Raw genomic sequence first — 24,910 nt, 5'->3', positions numbered from 1 at the left:
GGATCGACTGTAATTTAAATCCACAGCCACTAATCCACACTGGTTCGGATGCAATACAGTATTTACTTGACTCTAACGTGCACCTTTTCCTAAGTAAAATGTGTCCAAAAAATTGTATGCGCGTTAGAATCGAGTGCGACCCTAGATCTGTGCTACCATATAGCCATCGGCATTTCAAAAGGGCCGCCTCATACGCACTTCGAGCCTAGCTACCATAGCTTCCACCATGTGCTGTAGTATGTGTGCTTAGGTTACTCCACTGTCCGTCTTCACATTTTCTACGTTTGTTCTATCAGCACGTAAGTGCCGACTGCAAAGAGATGCCGAGTGTCCATCACAATACCGCAATGAAAAGGAAAGTGATCACGTGTGTGGAGACGGGCAGAAATCAGACCGCATCATGGGCGTTCGGAGTTCCTGGAACATGCACGAGGGACTGGCGCAAACAGGAGAGGTGTTCTACTCCGGCAGCTGCTACGTTGGCACGGCCGCGCACCCCCTATCTTGAAAGCAACCTGCGACGGAGACAAGAGTCTATGCATGTAGGCGCACCGTGCTGTGTTCTTGTCGCTTAGTTCGCATCAAAGCGAGAGGCCACATAAAGGTCAATTCGCTCACTCCTGCCACCACACTTCTTCACTCCAGCGTTCTGATAAAAAGTTTCCACGGTCATTGAGTGAGACGTGTTCATGTTTGCTTGTGCGCATGTGACACCATGCTTGTTAATTTAGTTAGTAAGCGAACGTTTACAAGTTCATACGGCCAATATGACTACTTTCTTACTTTTTGTATATCTGTCTTCTAATTTGCTATCGCAGTCTATGCTTCGTCTTTCGGGAGAGACTGCGACCTTTTTTATTTATCGCAACTTTAGTGCACTGGGAGTGAACATTTGGTTTTCCAAATGAGAGAAAGTTGTGTTTCTGTATGAAATAATGAAGTGCGCAGTACTGTAAAAGACTTTTCTTTTTTAGGTCATGGCAAACGGGTGCATGCTACAAACGAGGGTGTCCTTTTTTTTTCTTCCCCTTTTCTGGTCGCGGAAAACAGGTGCACGTTACAATAGAAGGTGCGTTAGACTCAAGTAAATATGCAAGTAAATATGGTACATATTCAAGTTATCTCTTACCAAGGTGGGCTGAATAGCACGAGAAAAGACAGCAGATGTGTGTTGTCAAGTTCGTCACCTTTCTTTTTTGTGCAATTTAGGCTTATGAAAGAAGGGCGTTCATCAGGGTTAACATAGGGGGCATTGCATTTCTCGTTTCTCGGAATGAAAATTGGGCAGGCTTGCAGTGAACAGTGTATTAAAATTTAGTAAATACAGGATCTCGCCAAAATTCTTTTTCAATCTGAAGCTGTCGAGGGGCTGTACCAACAGTGTTTAGCTGAAGGAAGTGATGTCATAGCCAAGATGTTCGACCCGTCGATCATTAGCCCTTTTAATGCAAGAGACTTGCTGTGAAGTGTCAACTGCTGCACACCCCTTGCCACTGCATTTTTCCAGCTTAGTCCTCGTTCACTTGGCATCCGTTCCACTGCTTCCATCAGCCTGGCATGATGAAGAACTTTTTAATAATTGCAAGTGTCTGCATGATCACCTGTGGGTGAACCAATAGGTGGCAGCACCTTTTATTGCCTTTTGCTCAAACAACATTGTAATCAAAGTGGCAGTTTGGGCACATTGGTATTACATAAGAATGTTAAAAGGCATGAACTGGACATGGACAAAAAGGGCAGATATACACACAAGCACCTGTGCGTGTGTGTTCCCCTTTTTGTCCGTGTCCAGTTCAAGCTTTTTAACATTCTTGTGGATTGCCAGTGTGCCCAAATTGCCACTCTGGTGAACTTTATTTAGTGCCTACTTTGTAGCACCAAACTGCCAAATGGTTTAGGCAACCTGGACTTCACTTCGAACAGAAAAAATTAAATTCGCACTAGCCTAGCGACAAGTGATTTGTTTTGACCTTATATGAATGATCGTGGTGAGGGAAGATGGTTGCGGGTGGTTTGAAAAAGTCACGCATAGATGTGTGATTGTATAGCTTATGGATGAGCGAAAGGCTAGCAATTTTCCAACTCTTAACTTGTTCTAAAGATATCACGCTGGAGTCAGGCAAATAATCTGAACATGATTTTGAAGTGATTCAATGTCATTGTTGGGTGATTCCATGTAAGATCGAACAAAGGATGGCTGGTCGTCTTTTTGTATATATTTCAAATTTTTATATATTGTTGCCTGAGGAGCAAAAGAAGATCCACAATTCGTTTTGCTGCCAAAATTTTTTTCGAAGCATTGGGGATTAATAATGACCAAGAGCTGGAGTGCTGCACTTACCTGTTCTGCTGTTTTGGCCAACTTTAGTTATGAATTATGCAAAATATATTAAAGTTAGGGAGCTGAAAATGTTCTGACTGAATATATGCACGTTTTTATTTGTGTCTAGTTATTCGTGGTTTTTCTGGGTAGTGTAAATGCTTTTATAAAATTTCTCAAGCTTGGCCCAGGGAATATTTGTTTTTCTTTTACTTTGCAGGTCTTTATCTGAAAGAAAGGCTTGTGGCAGAGTGGCAATAATACCACATTATATTCTAAGCATACGTATCTATCAAACTGCTAAAGCCTATATTTATATAACTTTTCAATAAAGAGATACGATTGGGCTAACTTCAAGAAAACACTGAACAGTGGAAATTTCTGAAAATCTAAAAAAAAACATTTCGGATATTTCTTAAACTTTGCCCACTCCACTTCAGCTTTCACAATCATTAAGAACATATTGCATAATTTTGTTGCACTTGTAGTTACGGCCACTCCAATGAGGCCCTTGCGCAAGGCTCTCAGCGCACCATGCAGGTCTGAAGATTCTATAGCATTTGTGATCGCATACGACTTTTCAATTTTGGCATGATATTGTATTTAGTCCTTTGTCTCAGCATGGCAAATTAGCTGTGAGAGACACCTTAGGGAAAGATTCGGAATCAGTTTTGTATGCATGGGGTTCCTTGATGTACTGCGGCATCAGAGAGCATTTTACCTCCACAAAAATGCAGTCAGAATTCGATATGGAGCTTAGATTACCCAAAAAGAGGATAAAATTCAATGAGCAAGCAATGTATTCCAAATAATCTAGCGAAATGGAAAAATTGTGGAGGTCATGGAGAACCGCCTTATTAAAACAGAATTTGTTTCTGGGCTCCTATCAGTATCATAGCCAGAAAGTTTGTTTGGAGGGGGCTCATGTTGCAGCTCGGCCTCCTCCTTATAGAATTTGTCGATGGATCAAATTCATTAATAACTGAATTGCCATTGCCAAAGATGCTGCAAATGAATGAATTCTTGAAGGCTACCATGTATCAAAAATTGTGCCCCAAATAACCGATATCAATGCTTCCATGTTTTCTGTCTATTTAATAAGTAAAGAAAGTACCACACGAACTTTAGAACTATGTCAGTTCGAAACCAGCAAAGCAGTGCTTGCCGCTGATATGAAAAATGTAAAGGCCATGAAATGAACAAGTTGTGGACACATATTTCAATGAAATTTTGTCATTCAGGAACCTTGTTTACATTTTTATACATGTGCAACAACCGAGGAAAAATCTCAATGACTCTGTCCTTTGTTACAATGTATTGCACAGGAGCAGCTGTCACCGTTCGTGTATTGCGAGTAATTGCACCGAAATTATACTCTCATCAGAGAGCACATGTGAAAAGCAGGAGTCCTGAAAAATATAGAGGGCGAGTCAAATGAACATGAGCCAATGCGAATGTATGACAAATGGGGTACTTTATTTAAAAATAGTCTTCATGAGCATTTAGACATTTGTCCCATTGACTAATGAGTCGCGTGATTTCCCTCTCATAAAACTCCTTAGGTTGCTGCTTCAAAAAGACTGACTGTTTCACGTCATCGTCCGACACGGATCTGCTCACCTTCCCCAAGTATTAGCAGCTTTCTACTTTTCTAAGCTTATTATCCTCCGTTTCGTACAAGTATTCTAGCTTTCGTGCTGTTTTTACAAATGCTCCAAAATGTTGAAGTCGCAAGGCGCTAGGTCTGGGCTGTATGGCGGATGTAGCAGCTTTTCTCACTTTGCCAGCTTTGTATTAGCCACATAAGTGACTTGGAGACGGGCATTGTCATGGAGCAAGATGACCCCATTCCTCAATTTTGCACGTTGTTTGTTCTTGATTGCAATACGCAGCCGATCCGGTGTTCCACAGTATTGGAAACTATTGATAGTCTCCCCAGGTTTAGCAAATTCGATCAGTGAAGGCTCCTGACGACCAAAAAAGAAGTCAACAACACCTTTCAGGCAGAAATGACGGCATTTGCTTTCTTTGGGGGTGGTGAATTCGAATGTTTCCACTGTGAGCTTTGCTGTCATGTTTCAGGCTCCTAGTAGCAGCACCATGATTCGTCCCCAGTCACAATTGCAGACAAGAAGTCGTCACCCTGACAGGTTTGCAGCATCAAACCTCTGTCTTTTAGCGGTGGCTCAAAATCTTGGGCAACCATTGCGCATGCAAGAGCCGATAGCCAAAATGTTCATGAATTATGGTGTGACCCAAACCATGACTGATGTTCACACACTCTGTCAATTCACCTTTGATTATCCTCCGTTCTTGCCTAATCAGCCTTTGCAGTTGTGTTGGGGGTGATTGCATGGTGGCTTTGGCCCGGTCTTGGATCCTCTTTGCAACTTTCACGTCCTTCTTTGAACCGTTTGCTCCAATGCTTCACAGTGGTCAATGAAATACAATATTTAAAGTACATGGCAGCCATACGGGAAACAGCTTCAGCTGTCGGAAACCTCGCGACACCACGCTGTTCAACTTTGGGAGTGTCCGTTACGTCACGCAACCATGTTCAGCCCAATGTATGAGAGCATTAAAGAACCTTTATCTTCACACCTGCGTGTCGCTTTTCTACATGAGATGCCTGTGTGCTATGCACATGCCTCGCAGATAATGAATGAACCATCATTGCATGGGGCGGGTTGGCTCACTTTCATTTGACTCGCCCTCTTACATTAGAAATGTGAAGATACAATGGAATATACGAATGCAAAGGTACAGCTTGATAAAGGGCAAAAAAGTGCCACTGGAAACAAAGTTCACTGTGTATATACGTAGAATTCTCCAATAAATCTACTAATTTAAGAAAAAGTCACTGTATATTATGCGTCAAACAAGACAAACATTGTGAAACCAGATTAGCAGATCGCAGCCCCCCCCCCCCCTATCTCTCCACTCCCCCTGATGTATCGTGTGCGACAGGAGGGGCGGGGCACAGATGAGCAACCATTGTCGGCTCACCCAGGCCAGCGCCCCCCCCCCCCTCCCCAAACGCTTTCACTAGCACATGTGCACATAGAGCATGCGGCGTGCGGTCACAATGTTATCACGCTTGGACTTTATATGAAACATGAAGGTGACGGCAGGAATATGCCAGGAGCGTCCATATAATTGCTATCGCAGTAATATAAGAGTATCCGGCAACTGAAGCGTCCCGTAGCTCATTGCTTTCTGCAAAAGAAGTAACAAAATCAAACTTTTATCGTGCAACAATTTGCGGCGCCGCAACAATGTCTTCTTTTTTTCTTTTGTGGGGCGAGGGCACGGAAATGAAAAAACACAAAGGAAAGCATGTTGGCCACAATCGAATGCCTACTTTGGGCACCTGATGTAGCTAACAAAGGAATATAGAAGAAAACGTGAGACGCTTGGTCCACAGAGAACTATACGCATAATGCTAGGCATCCTACACCGGCGAGATAAAATTTTCCGGATAGGTTGCGCTCAAGCGAACGTGTTGCAATCCTTCAAGTCCTTACAGTGATGATGGCGAGCGACCATGCATTGTTTCATTTTCTCGTCTGCTAGCCAGAAAGCGTCCAAAATTCTGCCAGGTGAAAATCCACTCTGTCAGAGAAAAACGAACACGCATCGAAGTGTGCGCGGTGGTCGGGGCAACACGAGAAAAAAATGTGCTCTGGCAGGCTTCGGCAGCCAGTGGGTAGTGAGAAGAAAGAAAAAGATATTGAGGAGGCTCAATGTGGGGCCTCATGAATAAAAGTCAAAGTAGAAAAATAAATGAGAACGTAGTTACCTTGCTGGATTTAGTGTCTTGACATGGATGCTTTGGAACAGGTGAAAAAGAAATGCTGATTTTTTCTGCGACATGACTGCAAAAATGAACCACCACTATGCTTCATCTCATCGGACCTCGCTGCGTGCTTTGTCAACTTGTCTGATGGTGTGTTTATTTGGCTTGTCTCGTCTTATGGTCCGATGCAAGACATTTAGGAAAGTTTCTGCACCTGTGGTGTGAAATGTTTATCAGAACATTAAACCCACAAGGTTCCGGAATTGAAAATCTAAAGCACGATTTTGAAAATGTTAATGCACCTTTCGCATTAAAAGTTTATGAGAACTTTATACCCATAAAGCTTCAGAATATAAATCCATGTGCTCCGTAGATGCCGCGGCAAGCCCACTCGCCATGTAAACGCCCTTGAAACCTTGCACTCGGATGGTGCCCCTGGCGCTATGCGACTCCCTGTGCATGGGCATTGCTGCGAGATTCAGCCCGATTTCGCTATGTTTGCGCTGAAATGTCTTTTCGAGCATGCAAATGACATTCTAGACAAAATCCAGAATGATTTCCGGAGCCGAGGGTTGTTTTGGTCAGCGGCGCAGACAGCACGAAAAAATTTCGAGGGGGGGGGTGATGAAGCCCCATAAGCCCGCCACCTGGCTACGACGCTAGCTGCAATCGTTTATAAACGCGACAGCGTTAAGGAGCTCGTGTCGCAGAAAAGTCGGCGTCCGCGGCGTTGGCTGTGAGCGATAAATCCCGGCAGGCGCTTCATGAATAAAAAAAAACTTGCAAGATGGGCTGGGTGGGAATCGAACCAGGGTCTCCGGAGTGTAAGACGGAGACGCTACCACTCAGCCACGAATTCGATGCTTCAAAGCAGTACAAAAAAGCACCTCTAGTGAATGCGGTGTTGCCTTAGAAACGAGCCGTAGAAAGTTATACTGCGGTGTATATCGGTAATTATGAACATGTAACTTACAGAAGTCGCAGTTACACGAGTAGTGAAGTGCGTTTCCGCTACATTTCTTCTGCGCTTTCCGCACACACAGAGCCATCTTGCGGCAACACAGAAGACCCCCTCCTCTGAATGTACGGCGCAGCCCCGACAGGTGGCGCGCCACGCGTGCATTGGGGTTGTGCGGGGACCGGTGCTAGGCGCGTCGCCGCCCGGACTCCCTCTCCCCTGACGACGTTTCGCCTTGCTCCCTCACGGGTTGCAGAATCAAGCGTCCTTCCTTTCTTTAGATCACTATCTGTCTATCTCTCTGCCCGTGCCGATCGCGACGTTTGGCTGGCGTGCATCGTTTCCCCCTCCGAAACACCGAGTTCTTTGGTTCGTTCCGCTTGCTCAGGCACACGTTTCGTTGCCACGCCGAACGCTGTGTTGCTCGACGCTCACCGCGTCCGATGCAGGGCGCCTCGTAAGTGATTGCTGCGCCGTAGCCCATTGTCTTACACCCCTTGGCGGGTCAACGGGAACGCTGTCGCGTTCCACTCTTGAAGGCGAAGCTTAAGCGTCCTCCAATTTTTTCGAATGATTCAACAATGCAGATTGCCTTCATTTCTGTACACAATTTCTCCCATGCAGACTGGGCTATGCCTGCCACACACAATTCGGGAGATGCTTCCATTGACCTGGATAACTGCCAGGCATACCAAGACTGAATGCCGTGGAAGGCGGGCACTCTCATCCACTCTTCCTGTTTTAACTCACGGAAGGCAGCAACTTCTTTTTCCTCAATGTGTATTAGATGCACACCTTTCAGTTTTTGTGATAAAATAGTTACAAAGTCTCTGGCTGCCTGAATTGCACTTTCAGGGTTTGTTCTCAAGTTGTTGAGCATTGCTTGATGCTTGATGAGTCCTCCAACTCTGTCGCACGTGTTTTTCCTGTGTCCAGTTGATGAGAATATCCATTGGGTCTTGGGACACTTGCTCTTTCTGAACTCGAAAGCTGGTATCTATTTTTCAAATGACTGGCAGCTACATCGCTCGCATATGTGACCTTGGAGTACACCAGCAGGTTATCGTCCGCCCATTCTTTCACTTTCTTTAGAGCCAAGCAGGCGTGAGCGAAGTCGTGGCTCAAGCCATCAGTAACATTAGCAAAACTCATTGCAGATACTTGCTGCTTTTGCCAGTGTTATGACTGAACTTCGTCAGGAAGCACGACAGTCCAGTTTCCTGCAAAATAAAAGTGGAATACAACGCTCCCACGCTGTATGCATTGCTTTTCCTCGTAGGTAGCTTTGCCTTGTGTCTTCCTGATGTGGTTTGCACGATCCACCTTGCCACTAACACCCGAAAAGGATTTAAAGAAGTGTCAGCATCCAAAACCTTTTTCACAAGGTTTCGGATGCCTCCCACATCGCTAGCAGTATTTCTTCGTCTTCTGGGATATTAAGTTCCTCCACTGTCAGGGACCTGCCTTTTAGACACTTATTGCATTCACCTAAAGGCAATGTGCTGATGACGGAATGCAAATGAATGCTGAGTGAAGATCATTAGCATAGATTCTGTGGCCAGTAATGTTCTGAAGAGCGGCAAGTCAAAGTTTATATTTGGTGCAAATGACACAAACGCACATACCATGCTGGGGATAACATTTTACCCAGCACGGCCACAAGGTATAGAATTTTGATAGGTCAATGCCAGAATCGGGATGATCGTCTTTGTATAGGTGGAATGTCCCTCTAATAGATCTTGTCATGAAATTCTTTACTATTTTTTCCCCATCAATTGTAACCGACAGGACATCCTTTCTGTTAGGGCCTTGTTTGGAACATTCCAACTCATCCTTCGTGTAGTACTCACGCGCCGCAAATATGCACTCGGGGTTCACCTTATGCCTGGTGAAAAGATCCGGTCGGTACCACATGCCACGATTTTCTTTCAATTTCCTGGACTAGTTGATACATCGATGCTTCAGGAATAAGCTTAATCTCATTTTTCGCTAGTGTTGATGGCAAGAGAGTGAGAAGTTGACAACGTTCCCGGGGTGTAGTCGATGTCGCATGGGTTTGTCAAAAGCTTTCGGTTCACTGCACGCAGAAGGAGCGCTTTCCTTTGGCTTAATTTCCCGATGCATCACCTTGGTTGTATGCCCCGTGTTTCTTGCAGCGAACATTTTCGGCTCCCACCTTCTGCACCTGCTTTTTTCTCTTGATGCAAGCAGGTCTCTGCCAACTGCTCACTGTGCCTGGAGGTTTCAAAGGGGACACGGCAATAATCGCAATGCTCTGGATGATGACGTTGATTTCTTTAGGGGGCATAAAAATGTCATCGCCCAACTGCGCGTTCCGTGAAGATATTTCATTGCAGAAGTAGCAAAAGCATGGGTAGCACAAGTGGTCCGTCTCTTTGACAGTCACTCATCTTTCGGATGTTATAAAAGTTGCTTCAAAGCATAGATGTCTAGATGGGTAGCTCTGCAAAAATTTCGCTTCTGGTGCGTCAAAAGGTTCGAAGCTATACTTTGTCACCATGAGACACACAGGAGCAGCAGAGTAAGAGTAAGGCACAAGCACTGTCGGCATTGAATGAAGTATGAACAGCGGATAAAACGCGTGGCCACAGTGCAGGCCGTCTGCTGCCGTTATCTGAGATGGGCGTCTGGTAACTAATAGTTTTGCTTTTTTTTTTTTTTGCGTTCCACGTCTTCCTTTGCCACTGGAGCACCACGGTCATACTTTCCTCTGATCGCAACTGGCACAGTGCAGTTTCTGTGGCGGGAGTGGCTGTCGCCCGCGTGCGTGAAGCGAGCGCTCATAGCTCCCTTATAGTTTTGATCTTTCTTCCATGTCCACTGTATTGCCAGGGTCTGGCTGCGATGCGAACAAAGGGCGGACGGAATAGCAAAGCTCCAGTGCACATGCGTTGCCCGAGAGGTCGAGGACGCAAACACGAGCTCACACACTGCGCTGTCTCTCCCCGCGCGAGCACGCACGCCCACTCGGAAGCCGTGCGCTCGTGACCAAATCATATCGAAATTGACGTTGCTGCAGACACCTTTTTCCAAACTGCTGGCCTTTTAAGAAGCAGAAATACAATCCTGCCTGCATTCTATACACTTATTGTGCAAGAAGTCGGATCTATTGCCTATCCTTGCATAAGGGTCTCATTCGATGGGCCATAATTACTAGTGGAACAAAATTATGCAATATGTTTTAAATGGTTGCGAAAGCTGATGTGGAGGAGAATAAGTGGACAAAGTTTAAGAAATGTATTTTTTTATTGTCAGAAATTTCCATATATTTATATATATATATATTTATATATATATATATATATATATATATATATATATATATATATATATATATATCTTATATATATATATACATATATTTCCATGGATATATTAGCGCAATCGTATCTCTCTACTGAAAAGTTGTATAAATATAAGCTTCTGCAGTTCGATAAATAAGTATGCTTAGAATATGATGTGGAATTGTTGCCGCTCTGTCACAAGCCTTTTTTGAGATCCTGGGCCGATTTTGAGGTATATTATAAAAAGATATACACTACCCATAAAAACCAAAAATAACTGAACGCAAGCAGAAACATGCATATATTTAGTTAGAGAAACTTCAGTTACCAAACTTTAATATATTTTCTGTAATTCATAACTAACATTGGCCAAAACAGCAAAGCAGGTAATTGCCCATTCCACCTCTTCATTATTAATCCCCGGTGCTTCGAAGAAATGTTTGGCAGCAAAACCAATTTCAGATCTCTTCTTTCCACTCATCAGGCATATATAAAATTTTGAAATATGTTTAAAAGGCCTACTGGTCATCCTTTGTTCGATCTTACATAGAATCGCCCTGTTTAAGTATGCTTGGTCAGCATCCCAAATACCAGAAGCATATTCAATCTTGGGATGAGTAAGTGTAACTTACGTAGGTTTACATATGTGCACGGGTGCCTGCTTTAAGTTGCACTTAAGCATACTGAATCAGCGGTTAGCTGAAGTCAAGATTAAGCTGTTTCCTTACTGCTAGAAATGTGCTCATTTTCGGTGTTTTCATGTTCTAACTTTTTATGTCAAGTCACATTAGTTCTACAAATACCATGATATGTTAAATTGTATCCTGACCATAAAATGCTGCTTTTCCCATATTTCAAAGCTTTGATAGTGAAAGGTGGGCTTACCGTGGGACGACTGTGCAGCAATACTTATGCAGTGGGATCACATGATTGCATTGTTCTCTAGTACTTTGTGGTAGCCTACGCTGCTGGGCTCAACGTCCAGCGGGAACACCCGTGCACTGAATGCAAGTGGCCATAACCAGAATTTATTCACACTGTTTACAAGGCCCATAGATAAACCCACAGAATGATAAGTGTTGAGGTGCAGAAAGTACTGTGTGCACATTAGCAGTAATGAGACAAGGAATGCTATGAAGCCAAAAATCTGTCAGTGGAACAATAACGGGAAAAGTAAAACATTTCTTTGGTCATGAAGTCTTTGCTTATAAACGTGCTTCTTCAGTTCAAACTACTTTTAAAAAAAAAATTTGGCTTCATTTGCGCTTGGGGTCACCTGTCCTTGATAATTACACCTAGATCACATTCTCTTGCTAAAAGCACTAGGGAAGACATGTGCTGCTAGTTTGACTAACTTCTGTCATGTAACACCTGCTCAACACTTTGCATACATTTTGGGCAAAGGTGATGAACATTTGTTGCACCATTATGGGCTGTCCTAATTGTTGCTGCTGTTGCGTGCAGTGCCCAGCAGCCACAGCATCGGCCTAAACGGAGGGCCAAGCAGCGACCACGCCACGAGACCAGCATGTAAGGCTGCTTGCAAGGGGTGCTGTGGGCATTCACAATGGCAGTCCTCCCTTGGGTTGCACACAAGTTGTGCACCTAGGGACTCCAGTTCCTTCCTGTCAACCCGGAAAGCATTAATCCTCTCTGCATTATATATGCAGCCATTGGCATGAATAGCCAGATTGTCAGCATGCACATTACACTGGTTGTAAACTGGCACAGGAGCTAATAAAGTTGTGGTCTTTTTTTTTTTTTTTTTCCGTGGCATTTTCTGTGTCAGCAGGCTGGAAGCAGCACAGGCTCTCAGCTCATTGTAAATTGTGAAAACTATAACGAAACAGTTTGGGGTTATCTTCAGCAAGTGCATCAATAGCGGGGCGATGCATTTGGGCTGTGGATTTGAAAACGCCGCAGGCAGACATAGAGTTTGAAGCATGAATTAGTCAGATGCGAAATCACCTGTGGTAAGCAGGGCAGCGGAGGAAGGGTACCATGGTTGCATGATGTGATGGCATGGATTCAGTTTCTTCACCTGCAGGGGTAGAACAGCAGCAGCAAATTGTGCCAAGAGCAGTCCTCTGCAGTGTCCTGCTCTGAAACAGCATTTTAGCATTAATTGCGCCTAACCTGTGCTAAATAAAGCATAAAAATAAAGACCTCGTTCCATCACTGCCTCATTGGTAAAACTGAAACCAACACGTAACCGCACCATCATCATTGTCATCCTGGAAGTCAATAGAGTGGCCGTAGCCGATGCAGTCTTTCCTCTGTTTGCTCTTTTCGTCCTTTATTGCATCCCACTTCAGTGTAGGTTGCAATGTGCTGCTACTGTGCAGTTATTTGTGCCATTTGTGCTGCATTTGGATGCTCCTTCTACTAATGTGGCACGGAGCTCACTCAAGGAAGCTGCCGGATCAAAAAGAAGCCTCAAATAATAACCAGTTACACATTGTTTTTAGCATAGTCGTTGATGCAGTGCCAATTTACAATACCTCATAGTATGCATACTCAACCAATGACACATAATTTGCATATTTAGGGAGACTTGTAACCCTGCACGATAGAAAGGGCAGATTCCATGGTTGTAATTTAAATAGCATTCACACAAGACAAAAGATGGAAACTTGAAATGGTGAGCAGTCAAACAAGCAACGTCGCTTTAAGCCAATGGTTCAACAAGGGGACCTGTCTTCGTCAGGGCAGCAACTGCTTGGCAACGTTTTATGTACGCATAGCTCACTCTCCTGCACCCTCAATGAAGGAGGTGAATAGGCCAAGATGTGCTTCCTATGTGGTCCCGTTTTGCCCACAGCTGCTCCAGCTGGCCAATGCTTAGTGACGCTGGTGCTCACTATTTTTTTCACACTGCAATGACGGCAGAGCGTTTTACTAATGGACATGCGCTATGTTGAAAGAAAGCTTTGCAGACTAGTCCAAAGTGTGCGAACGTCATGTTGAGGACAATATACATTTCTAAATACTGTATTTGCATAATGGATGCACGTTTTATTCTGGAAAACGAAAGTAGAGTTGGGGGATGCATTTATTATGCAGGATAATTTTATAACTATTTTGGGTTGAGCGAAAAGATGCATTAATGCAAAAGGCATTAGATAGCTTGCCTTTTGCAGTAAACGTACTCATACACTATTTTCAAACAGCTTTTTTATTGCACTTCACTCAATTTTGTTTCTCTATGCTTCACTCAACAGAATCACTAGACCTGTTGTCCATCGTGCTTCCACAACTGGTCCTCGCTGCCGTCCAGCACATTTGTAATTCCAGTCTTCTTCAAACTCTGAGATCAACTAAGCCGGCAGCAAGCACCACGCGTCCAAGATCCAGGAACATACCAGCTCGACAGGTGGCCTGTTGCCGGTTGGCGTCGGGGTGTGCCCTCCCTGGGCCATCCAGTTTGTGTACAAGTGGTGCGTGCTGTCTTTCAGTGGCTTGTTCACACAAACATCAATGGGCTGCAGCACCGAAGTGAGTCCATCCGGAACGATGGCGATCTTGGTGCGCAGCTCCTTTAGTTCCCTGTATACGTTCTCTCCCAGGTGGCCATGAAAACTCTTGAGCATGAGGAGAGACTGGAGAAGCAAGGTGCCAGGTCACCGTCCTCAGGCAGTCCGGATCCAATCAGCCATTAGGTTGGCCGACATCCATCTTTTCTCGTGGACTCGTACGTGTATGCTGGCTGGGAAGTTGGCCTTTGGCACAGTTTTCCTTTTAAAGATACTGTATGATGGCAACTTCGTGCCGTCTGCCTTGGCCGCCAGCATTACCGTGAAACGCTGCTTCCCAGCTCCTGTCGTTGCAACGAGCATGCTGCGTGCGCCTCTTTCATTGACCATCCTGCTTGTTGACATGTTGAAGTTGATGGCCATCTGGTCGGCATTCCCAACTTGCAAGAGAATAAATTATCCTCAAACTTGTAAAGTCCACTACGTTCTCTTCGTACCAAGGAGACAGTTGTTGACAAAGCAATGTGCACTGCCTCAAGCACAGTCCGTTGCCCCGCATGAAGCACGTCGTCCGCCCAATACTCGCTTTGAAAGTGGTGGTCGCAATGCCATGCTTCCTGGCTGTGGCTCGCGTGTGCATCCCTATCATTTCGTGCGAAACGACACAGCCTTCCTTTCGCAGGTCTCGGTCACATTCTAGGACGTCTTCTTCCACGCCAGGAAACTCTCTAGTGTTTGGTCCGTTAGAGGCATGCTGCTCCCGATTCGTAGTACGCAGCTCGGGCTGCTTCCGCCAGTAATGCATGCAGACTGCGTCCCTTCCGAAATGCCTACCGGCAGCACGATTCCCTTGCTCAGCAGTATACTACACAGCCTGTAACTTGAAACCGGCCATGTAACTGACATTTTGGCCCACTGCCCATAACAAAATGCAATACAGGCAACAAAAAAAAAAGCTAGCAACTGACAGTGTTGTTACAGGGTGAGAATGGCTGTCGGAAAAAAAAGTAGAGCCAGAACCTGCGCCACTTTCTGGTGTAATTTTGACTGGCTGTCTCTGTGCATGCCCTCCGCCGGTTGCCACCGGCTCCTTAAGGTTTCGTATTTGCGGGAAACAGCCGTTGGTTGGCATGGGCAGTTTCGTCATCTTTGCTCACTTTGCGCTTGTGCACCGTGACATCTCTACACTCGCACAGTTTGTGAACCTTTTTATGGAGCATGAATGTTCAAAAACAAGTACTGCAAGACTCTTCGAAGTCCCGAAAGACAATGGGCGAGCGTGCAGTTTGTGTCCCTGTGCACTGTCTGCTTTAATTTCGAAACCTTATAGTGAATTTTGTGTTGTTTAGTAGTCATGAACGTGTCATCAATCCTTCACTTCTGTTCATTTTCTGAGCGTGTATCACACCACATTGTATGAAAGTCTTGGTTTTCGAAAACAGTCACTAAAATGAGGCCAAGGATCTGTTGTTGTGTTAGTGGAATTCATTTTTGATATTCTGGCACATGACAGCATGATCGCAGTTATGGACAAGACTGCATACATGCAAACACATTGCGCACCACGCGCAAGTGCACAATGTCATTGTGTTCACCAAAAAACAAGAAAGATGTGCCGTGCACAGGTATAAAGGAAAGCAAACAAAAAAACTGTGTGCGCGGCAAGGGGCGGAGAAAGGGACTGGAGGGGGTCGACATAGTAAAAGAAGAGCACTAGGGCAAGGGGCACCGTGTGGCTGCTGCTCTTATTGTCATCACATCAGCTGGATCGAGTGAAGTGGGAAACCGACAGCGCGGCCGTTCGCGAGAACTGCAGGTGACCAAATTTAGGGGGGCATTCGCTATGTGGGAGAAAAAAAAAAATAAAATTTTGACAACTAAAGTTGGGGGTGCATCCATTACGCAAGTAAATACGGTATTATCCTTGGAAACAGATATAATGATCGTGGTAAATATGGGCACTGGATTCCGGTGCGATTCCATCTCGGAGCCAACGAATGTGATGCAAAAGTGAAGTTCACCTATAGGAGCTCGAATGTCGGCAGGCACTGCGGCGGAAGCTTGCAGCGATGAGCTTCAGGTTCAAACCAGTTGTGCTTAGAATATTGTGCTTGCCTTCAAAATATGCGCTGCTGACTGTGTTTAACGAGCTCATGACCGTGACTTTGCCTTCTGTACTCTGAAAGCTTGAATTTATTGAGGACGGCACTACACAGCTGCATATGTGGATCGTTTTACATGATGCAACTCGTAGGTAGGCATCTTTTTAGTTATGGAAACTGTTGTCCTTGGAAACTATTGCACCTAATTATTTGCTGCATGGAAGGCTACAACAAAATCCACAAAATGCTTCTGGCAGGTTTACTACCCTCGGAAGCTTTGGTGCACAAGTTTGAGCTGCACGTGAAACGTTCGTAATACCACTGCTTCTACAGAAGTGCTCATTGTCTTTAATGGACATGTTAAGAATAAGCTGCCAGAAAAGAAAATGAGTAGGGCGATGCGGCGCTCTTAATTTTGACAAGTTGATTGGAAAGCTGAATCATTGCACGCGGCCATTCATTTGCGTCGTGCAGCTTCAGGCATCGGCTACATGTGTCTTACGAGGTTCGCACAGGCTAATTTCTTTTCACGTCAACCTTGGCATAAAATTTTCAGGTGGCAACTAAACTACATTCACTGACGCGCAAGCGGTCCAGGGTAAGTGGAGAAAAGACCCATCGCAGCAATCATATAGCGGACAAAGCATCGTTTGTGAAGACAGACATGACCACAAGACACACAAATACAGAGACAAAGTAATGCCCCTGTAATTTAAGCATGGCAGGTTTGTTTTAAAACCGTGTGTGTAGCTAAACTACATTTACATATGGACAAGCAGTACAGGCCAGTTTGGACAAATGACACATCGCAGCACAAGCAGAGAACATGCGGTGCATGACAAGAAATGTGACTGCGGCGCCATTTAGTTCCAACAACAGCCACAGTTGCTGCGCTGGCCTGTGCACACCCATAGGAAGCTCCTACATGGAAGTTTGTCTAAAAATGCTGGTGCATGCGCACGTATGATGGTGCTGGTGTGCTGCGTGACGCACAAGCAAGACGTAAACAATGCATGCAGCCAACGCCGCAGGCTGACATGGATGCTTGTGGCCATTACCGTGGCCTCTGCGACGGGCCGATGGGAGAGGCCACATCATTAGTGAAACTTAGTACACTGACGACTGGAGGCACTGAGAAGCACCCAAAAGTGCTTATGCCTTGTATGTGACATGTCTACTTGAGCAAAATGTATCGTGGCACGTTATACTAAAAGTGTTGTGGCGCACTTCCTTTGCACTGTATGCAATGTATTGTGTACTATGCAAGAATGTGCTGCATGTGCCCAGCCAAGGGTGTCTAATATCAGGCTTCTGTGCTAGAGCTCCTGTGTTCGAATCCTGCCGTCGGACAATTTTAATTGTTTATTTATTTATAGCACAGTACTTTGTTGAAAATGATGAGTTAACAAAGTCACGAAGCCGTTTGAAGCCAGAAGGACGAAGTTTAGGCAAATGCATATACTAACCATACTGACTAAACCACCGCCCCACTTGCAGCTCCTGTAGGTGCTAGCACCAGACTTCCCTCAAGCAATTGAAGGGTCCGTGAAACTGTTTGGGCAGATTTTGCAGACGCGTAGCGTATAGCTACAGTAAAGCATTAGCACCACAAGTGAAGCATCTCATATTAAGAGAGCTAGGGACGATTACAAGTTACCTTCCTCACTAGCCATGCTTTTTCTCCTGAACTCATTTGCCAAGTGATCGGAACCAAGTTCCGCCTTCGTTGGGTCCGCGTCATAATGTGGCATTGTGGCGTCTACTTTTGGTTGTCTTGGAGCCAGCGCGCGAAGCCTCTCTGATCTCTACGTTAGTCACCTGGCCGTCGATCCCCCGCGAGAGTTATCCAAGCAGCGTGAGTTGTGAGCGTTCTCCAGAGAAGCAATGTGTGCTTGTTGGTATGGCCCCTTGATCCTAGTTTCTTTGTGTGAAGAAGACTGGACTCAAGAAGAAACCTAGGACAGTGCCGTGTGCAACGTTTATTGAACGTGCTTCAGCTGCCGCAGTCTCGGCCTCCGCTGTACTCCCAAAGTCGCGCCTGACCGACTACCGGTACAGGTGGCGCGGCTGCAGCAATAGCCTCCATGTAGCAGACAACAGAGTAACAGAAAAGGTGGCAGCTTAGGTACACCTGTGACTATCGGCGCGCAATATTGAATGACCTAGCCAACCAATTGAGAGACCCACTAATTTCCCCCTTTAGGTAGTCATGCAGTTAATCTCTGGTCCATTCAGGACTTGTAATTGGAGCTCGGTAAGTGTTGCAGGCTTGCGTCAAGTGCAGGGCGGCAAGGCTGAACATTGCACACTGGTTAAGCTCAATTTGCCATGACAGAAAGAGGAGCTTTGACTGACCTTTTTCTTGGCTAGCAGAGAAAACTGATCCAAGTTCTCTTAGGTTCGGAAGCAAATGCGCTACTGCAGAATTTCGTCGGAGGATTGCTAGGCATGGGTCTTGTGTAAGTCTGTTTATTGTTTGTTTTGCTGGCATTTCTTGCGGTGAGACCATATGTGATTCTGAAAATTGCAATCCAGATTAAGGTATGGCAGACGGTTTGAACACACTCAGCTTAAAGGACCCTGAAACGATTTCGATGATTTCGGACAAATGTAATGAGTCGCTTGATTAGGTCGTTCTGATCGTTGACACATATAAGTGCTCCGTGTAAAGCGTGTCATTTATTATAAGGTTTTAAAAATGTACATCGCAGCACGTCACTAGGCGGAATTTTCAGCCGCCCCTAACCATTTGACGTAAATTGCCCTAATGACATTAGTAGGACAAGCTATCCCATTGGTTGCCCAGGGCGCATCATCGATCATTTTTCCAACTTCATGGGGAACAAATGTTGTTTGTAATAGTTGGAATGTTAATTTGTTTCTATAAGAAGAAAGTAACAGATTTCTCACTACACTTAAGCACTCTGTCACTGCGCATCTGCATAGATCACTAAACCTTTTGCTCTTACAATGCAGATCATCATAAGTGAAGCTCGCACGCAATGTGTGTTTCTCTCTTGTGCGTATCACCTTCGCCACTGTGCATTTCCTGCTGCCTGCCATAACCGGTGCTGCTCCGTCCGTTTCATCAAGGTTCGTGGTCGAGTGCGGAGGAAACGAGCCAGCCTACACACATTTTCCTTACCAGCATTACGCCATACCCGGACATTCTACAGGAAAAGTGGCGGCCTGTAGTCCTCATTCAGGAATGGCAATCCCCATTGTCATCAACGGCAGCGAAGCCACCAGCCATAAACCGGACGTGGCCGTCGACACAGCTTTGTGGGCTCAGTGACTGCACTTCTGCACAGATCACTAAACCTTTCGCTCTTGCAATGCAGGTTAGGCAACCATACACTCTCTTCGCTAAGAAAACAAGGAATTATTTCCTGGCACAGTTGCCGAGCCCACAGTGCTGTGTTGCCGTTGCTGTCGAATGTGCTCGTGTAATCCACGCCTTGCTGATTTTGGCCGGCGATGTGGAAACAAACCCCGGTCCTGACGTTTCTGAGAGCCTTCTAACCAAATTGCGAAATATAACCGCCAGCCAGACCCAGCTAATCAGTGAAATTCAGGGTCTCAAGTCTCAACTCACTTGTATGGACAAAGCAATTACTGACCTAAGCAAGCGAATGAACAACCTCGAAGGTCACTAAGAGACGCGTTTGCCCATTCGGAACGAAGTGGATGCAATGGTGCACCACGACTGAGCTTATCGTATTTCTGAGCTCAAAGCACGTATCAACGATGCCGAAAATCATTCACGGTGGGATAACTTACTTTTTTACGGCATTCCTGATCCTTCCAGCTCGGAAACCACTGCCGACTTGGAAAGATCAATCGTGGATCTGTGCCGCGATACGTTACAACTGATTATTGATCAAAAAGAAATCGAATCTGCACATTGCATCGGCCATCACTCCCCAAATTGCTCTCGCCCTCTCATAGCAAAATTTACATTCCATAAAACCAAGCAAAACATCCTTTCGAATAGCCGAAAGCTTATGGGAACTGACTACAGCATTAGTGAGGACATATTGCAGCCAGTTCGAAATTCCCGAAAATGTCTCGTGTTCGCAAAAAGTAAAGGCGTTCTGTCTTCTCTCCGCTATAAGACCTTCATTGGTTCAAAGAGGTACATTTTTGATGCCACCTCAAATAGTGTCAAAGAGGTAGCATAGCAGTTACATCACTACAAATAGGAAAATAACAAAACACCGACCCGCTCCAGAAATAGTGCTTCGCTTTCTATATATACACGAATGTGCGCAGTTTGCTCCACAAATGCTGTAAGCTAAAATGAAGGAGCAAATGACATGCTAACCATTGCCAATCGCCATTCACCATCTTAAACCTTAACTGCCGCAGCATTATCAACAAAGTAGAACAGCTTGAAGGCATCCTTTGCTCGCTTAACCCCGATATTGCCGTATTGATGGAAACCTGGTTAAATGAAGATATATATGATAGCCAATTTGGTCCCGTTATACTACAGAACAATGCGCAAAGACCGTGATAGAATAGGAGGAGGCGTACCCATTCTTTTGAAACATTCCCTTCAAATTTTAAGAATGCCGTACACCTTGGGAGTAGAAAGCATTTTCTACAAGTTTTGTATTAACGATGTCAAATACATTCTTGGTGCCGTGTACAGGCCCCCTAACTCACCTGTTGCAAACTTGGAATGCTTAAGAGAATACATGTGCACCCATATAAAACAAGCAGATAAAATAATCTTAGCCAGTGATTTTAACCTGCCGAATGTCGACTGGAGCATGTTCACGTCCTGCCCCACCACAACTATTGATAGTGAAATGATTGATGTTGCTTTTAATTTTTGACCTACGACAGGTAGTTAAGGATTTCACTAGAACCTACAAAGATTCAAATGCAGTTCTCCATCTATTTTTTGTAAGTGGAAATATACAACACCATGTCTCATGTATGGTCACAGATGGCATTTCAGATCATCAAGCAGTAGTATTGTCGTTTCAATGTGCCCCTCAAAGTAAAAATGACAAGATTCTGTATTACCCGAATTTTTCTCGTGCAGATGACGTGTTTGTAAGTGATACTTGAGCATATCATCTGGACAACTCTAAAAATAACACTGCTAACATGAATGATCTGTGGCTTTTATTTAAAGGTGTTATATTCAACTGTATGCAAGAGTTTGTTCCACAGATTGCGAGGAAGGCTATGTGTCGGAATCCCTGGATTTCCCGGGAGATGCTGCGCCAGCAACACAGGCTTAAATGGCTTAAAAATTCCGCAAAATTGAAAACTACTTCAAATTCCGAAAGGGTCATTGAGGAAGCGTCAAATAAATTAAAACAAATTATCATAAATGACAAAGAGAATGACTTTAATGTACAGCTTCCTAGTTTTATGAAAACGTCTTCAGGGAGATCCTGGAGGATGATGGCTCATTCTCCTTCCCTGTCCGATATGTTTTTAATAGACAGTAAGAGTACACGATGAGCAGGTTGTATGTTCTGCTTTTAACAATCATTTCAGTACATTCACAATGGATGATGGTTGTCTGCTTTCCTTTTACATGGATTTGCCTTCCATTCCTGATATAGTTATTTCTGAGGATGGTATACATCACTTGCTGTTAAAAATTGATGAAAAAAAAACCCCCGGTCGAGATGGTATACCAAATGCCTTCTTAAAATGCTATGCCGAGTTGTGTGCGAAATACTTGGAAATTTTGTTTAGTAAATCGCTTCAGGATGGCATGTTTCTGGATGACTGGAAAACAACAATAATCAAACCCTTACATAAATTGTAAACAAGAATTGTATAAAAAACTATCGACCAATTTCTCTAACTTCGACAACATACAAAATTTTTGAACACATAATGTATAAGCATGTTAGTTTCCTTGATGAGCATTGTATATTGACAAATACTCAACACTGATTTCGGCAGGGCTTTTCCACAAACACTTAGTAGAAACAATTGACGATTTTGCCAACACAATGAATAATAGAAAACAAACCGATGCTATATTCATGGATTTCAGTAAAGCGTTCGACAAAGTAGTCCACAGCAAATTACTTTACTAATTAAGTTTTATACTTAGAAGCGATAAGCTAATAAAATCGATACAAGTGTACCTAACCAACCGTTTCCAATTCGTTAGGATAAACCAGACTGCCTCCAACACATTACCTGTTGCTTCTGGTGTTCCCCAGGGATCTGTGCTGGGTCCTCTTTTATTCTTGCTTTATATAAATGACATTGGAAATAATCTGTCAAAATTAAACTTTACGCTGATGAATGTATACTATATGACGAAATTGACTCACTCCAAGATCAAATCAGGCTAAATAGTGACTTTGGCAAAATAGTTGCATGGTGCCATCAATGGTAAATGGCTATTAACTATGAAAAAACCGCCTTTATGAGAATAACACCAAGGAAAAAGCATCTTCTCTTCCACTATTTTGCCCAGAACACTTACATCTCCGAAGTGTCTCACTATAAATATCTCGGTATACACATATCTCACAATCTTTCCTGGTTAAAACATACTGACACTGTAATGGCTAATTGTCTTTGCACATTCTTCACCCTCACTCGGTCGCTAAAATTCTCCACACCAGCTGTCTGCCTCCTGGCATATAATACAATCATCCTACTTTAGAATATGCAATACTCATTTGGGAGCCTTACACAAAAACAAATATTGAAAAATTAGAAAGAATTCAAAAGAAAGCTGTCCGATTTATCTACAATTCTTACGGTCAAACTTCTATAACGGATCTCCTTAAACGTAGTGACTTCTCTTCGATTACAAAACAAGATCGTGTTTCCCCAATTAAAATTTTTTTTTCAGCTAATGAATGGCCACTACCATATTGATACCTTGCACATCTTAACACCTTTAACTGGTTGTGCTACTCATCATAAACACTCCCTAGTAGTAACCCTGTTAACGCGACATAACTGCTTCAAATACTCTTATTTTACAAGAACAATAGTTGAATGCAATAAACTTCCTGATGAGGTTGTTACACTAAATTCTGTATCCCGTTTTCAAGCGCACCTGCATTCATGACTTAACCGCATTTATTTGCTCCTTTTTCATGCATTTTGTCCTTTTGCCATGTTGAATTCAAGCGTCGGCATGATTGCTTGAATTGTATGTTTGTACAAATGTATTTGTATGTTCCTACCCTGCTAAGATCTTGTAAACGATCGCAGTATCTATAAATTACGCTTATGCAAATATTCAGTATTTTCGAATAGTTGAACGAATGATGCGCTATTCTATATTTGCTTCGATGAGAATTTTGTTATTGGGAAATTTCGAAGTATTCGCCTCGAGCGAATAGCCGCACACGGCAGGGAGAAGGCGTTTTCAGAAGTTTTGGTTTTGGATTCAGTAATACTCTTCATAATCCAGTCCAAACCAAGCCAGGAAAACAGAGCTATACTCAGAACAAAGGCGTACAAAAACTTATCTCGGCGTGGTGGTGTGGTCGATTGTGTTTAGTGGGCGACTCTGTCTCTGCCGCACCGGCATTTGATCAATCCCAGCCACCTTGGACCACTCCAGAGAGCACCATGGGGGACTTGGATGCAGCCAGCAATCCGATTTAGACTTTTTTTTAAAGATTCCCCCGGGAATCGAAGCTCAATGTCTTAAATGCAAGGCAGTCCTGAAGACCCTGACAAGTACGACAACCCCAGCAACGCATTTAAGGAGACACCCGGACTTGCACAAGGACTACCGAGAGAGGTGGGATGCACGCGAAAGGCCATCCAAGCTCAAGGGGGCAAGCAAGGGCTCAACAGCCATCCATAGCCGACAGTTTCAAGCCGAAAATGAAAGCGTCGGCCCCAAAAGCCCAACAGATGACAAAAATGATAGCTCGCTCCATAGCTCATGGTATGCACCCCTACAACATTGTCGAAGAACCGGGTTTCCTCGACATTATGAAGTTCGCTATGCCGGATTATGCCGTGCTGTCTCAGACAACGTTCTTGAGAGCCATTATTCCGGACCTCTATGCATCGAGCAAAGAGAATGTGAAAAAGAAGCTCAGGGGCCATTTTTGCAAGCGGAGTGGAGTCGCTTTCAATCACAACTGATGGTTGGACATCGCAGGCAAATGACAGCTATGTTTGTGTAACATGTCACGTCATGGACAGTGACTTCGTGAAACACGTGCATGCATTGTCTTGCACGGAGATGACAGACTCTCACACTGCAGAAAACCTGGAGCTATTTATCGCAGGTGTCGTCGAACAGTGGGAACTTCTAGCCCACAATATGTGCCGATCTTTGTCGTTACAGATAATGGAAGGAACTTTACTTCTGCAGTAGCGCGGTTGTCCTGGAGTGGGGTGTGTCGGTGATGCCAAAAGAGAAGTGTCGGGGCTTTTGCAGCTCTGTGCTAAGGCCAGAGCGATTGTGGCTAGATACAAACGGAGTGCCAAGGCCCGAGGATGGCTTCAGGAAGTTCAGAGAAACATGCAGCTGGACCTTCTCGAGGTTATGCAAGACGTCCCGATGCGATGGAACAGTGAGCATGCCATGATGGCCCGGCTCGTGGAGCTCCGTACGGTCATCACTGTAGAACTTTCAGAACCTGACGCAGTGTTAAACTTGAACGCAAGTGAGTGGAAGCTTATGAATGCAGCAGTGCAAGTCTTGAAGCCACTTGACCAAGCCACAACTGAACTGTCTGGGGACAGATATCCCACGCTGTCACAAGTCATTCCCCTGTTGTAGTGTACCGAGGTGGTTCTAGCTGAACTTGTTTCTGAAGGTGATGAGGCAGCACTGCTTGCCTCAAGCCTTTTGTGTAGCATCAAGACGAGGTTCCCTGATATCAAGATGTCGCGCCCTCCTGCATTGGCCATGTTGGTCGATCCTAGATACAAAGAGGTCTGTTATGCTGAACGACCCGCAAAGCAATGGGCGTTCACTCTACTCACAATG

At 44.5% G+C, this 24,910-nt stretch overlaps 1 protein-coding gene across 3 annotated transcripts in view; it reads left to right on the top strand.

The window, feature by feature from the left end:
- LOC142576667 (myeloid leukemia factor 2-like) overlaps window positions 1-12,145 on the top strand; it is an 81,536-nt gene extending 69,391 nt beyond the window's left edge. For all 3 annotated transcript variants that reach the window (XR_012826914.1, XM_075686895.1, XM_075686896.1), the window contains one exon: window positions 11,844-12,145. Coding sequence is in view for 2 of the 3 variants with exons in the window: in XM_075686896.1 (XP_075543011.1) it covers window positions 11,844-11,913 (70 nt within the window). In the remaining variant the exon portion in view is untranslated. The remainder of the gene's footprint in view (window positions 1-11,843) is intronic.
- Window positions 12,146-24,910: the final 12,765 nt, after the last annotated feature.

Source organism: Dermacentor variabilis, chromosome 3 (genome assembly GCF_050947875.1).
Source record: "Dermacentor variabilis isolate Ectoservices chromosome 3, ASM5094787v1, whole genome shotgun sequence".
Taxonomy (NCBI): domain Eukaryota; kingdom Metazoa; phylum Arthropoda; class Arachnida; order Ixodida; family Ixodidae; genus Dermacentor; species Dermacentor variabilis.
Note: the sequence above shows the minus strand (reverse complement) of the source record. Positions and strands in the feature narration are given on the sequence as shown.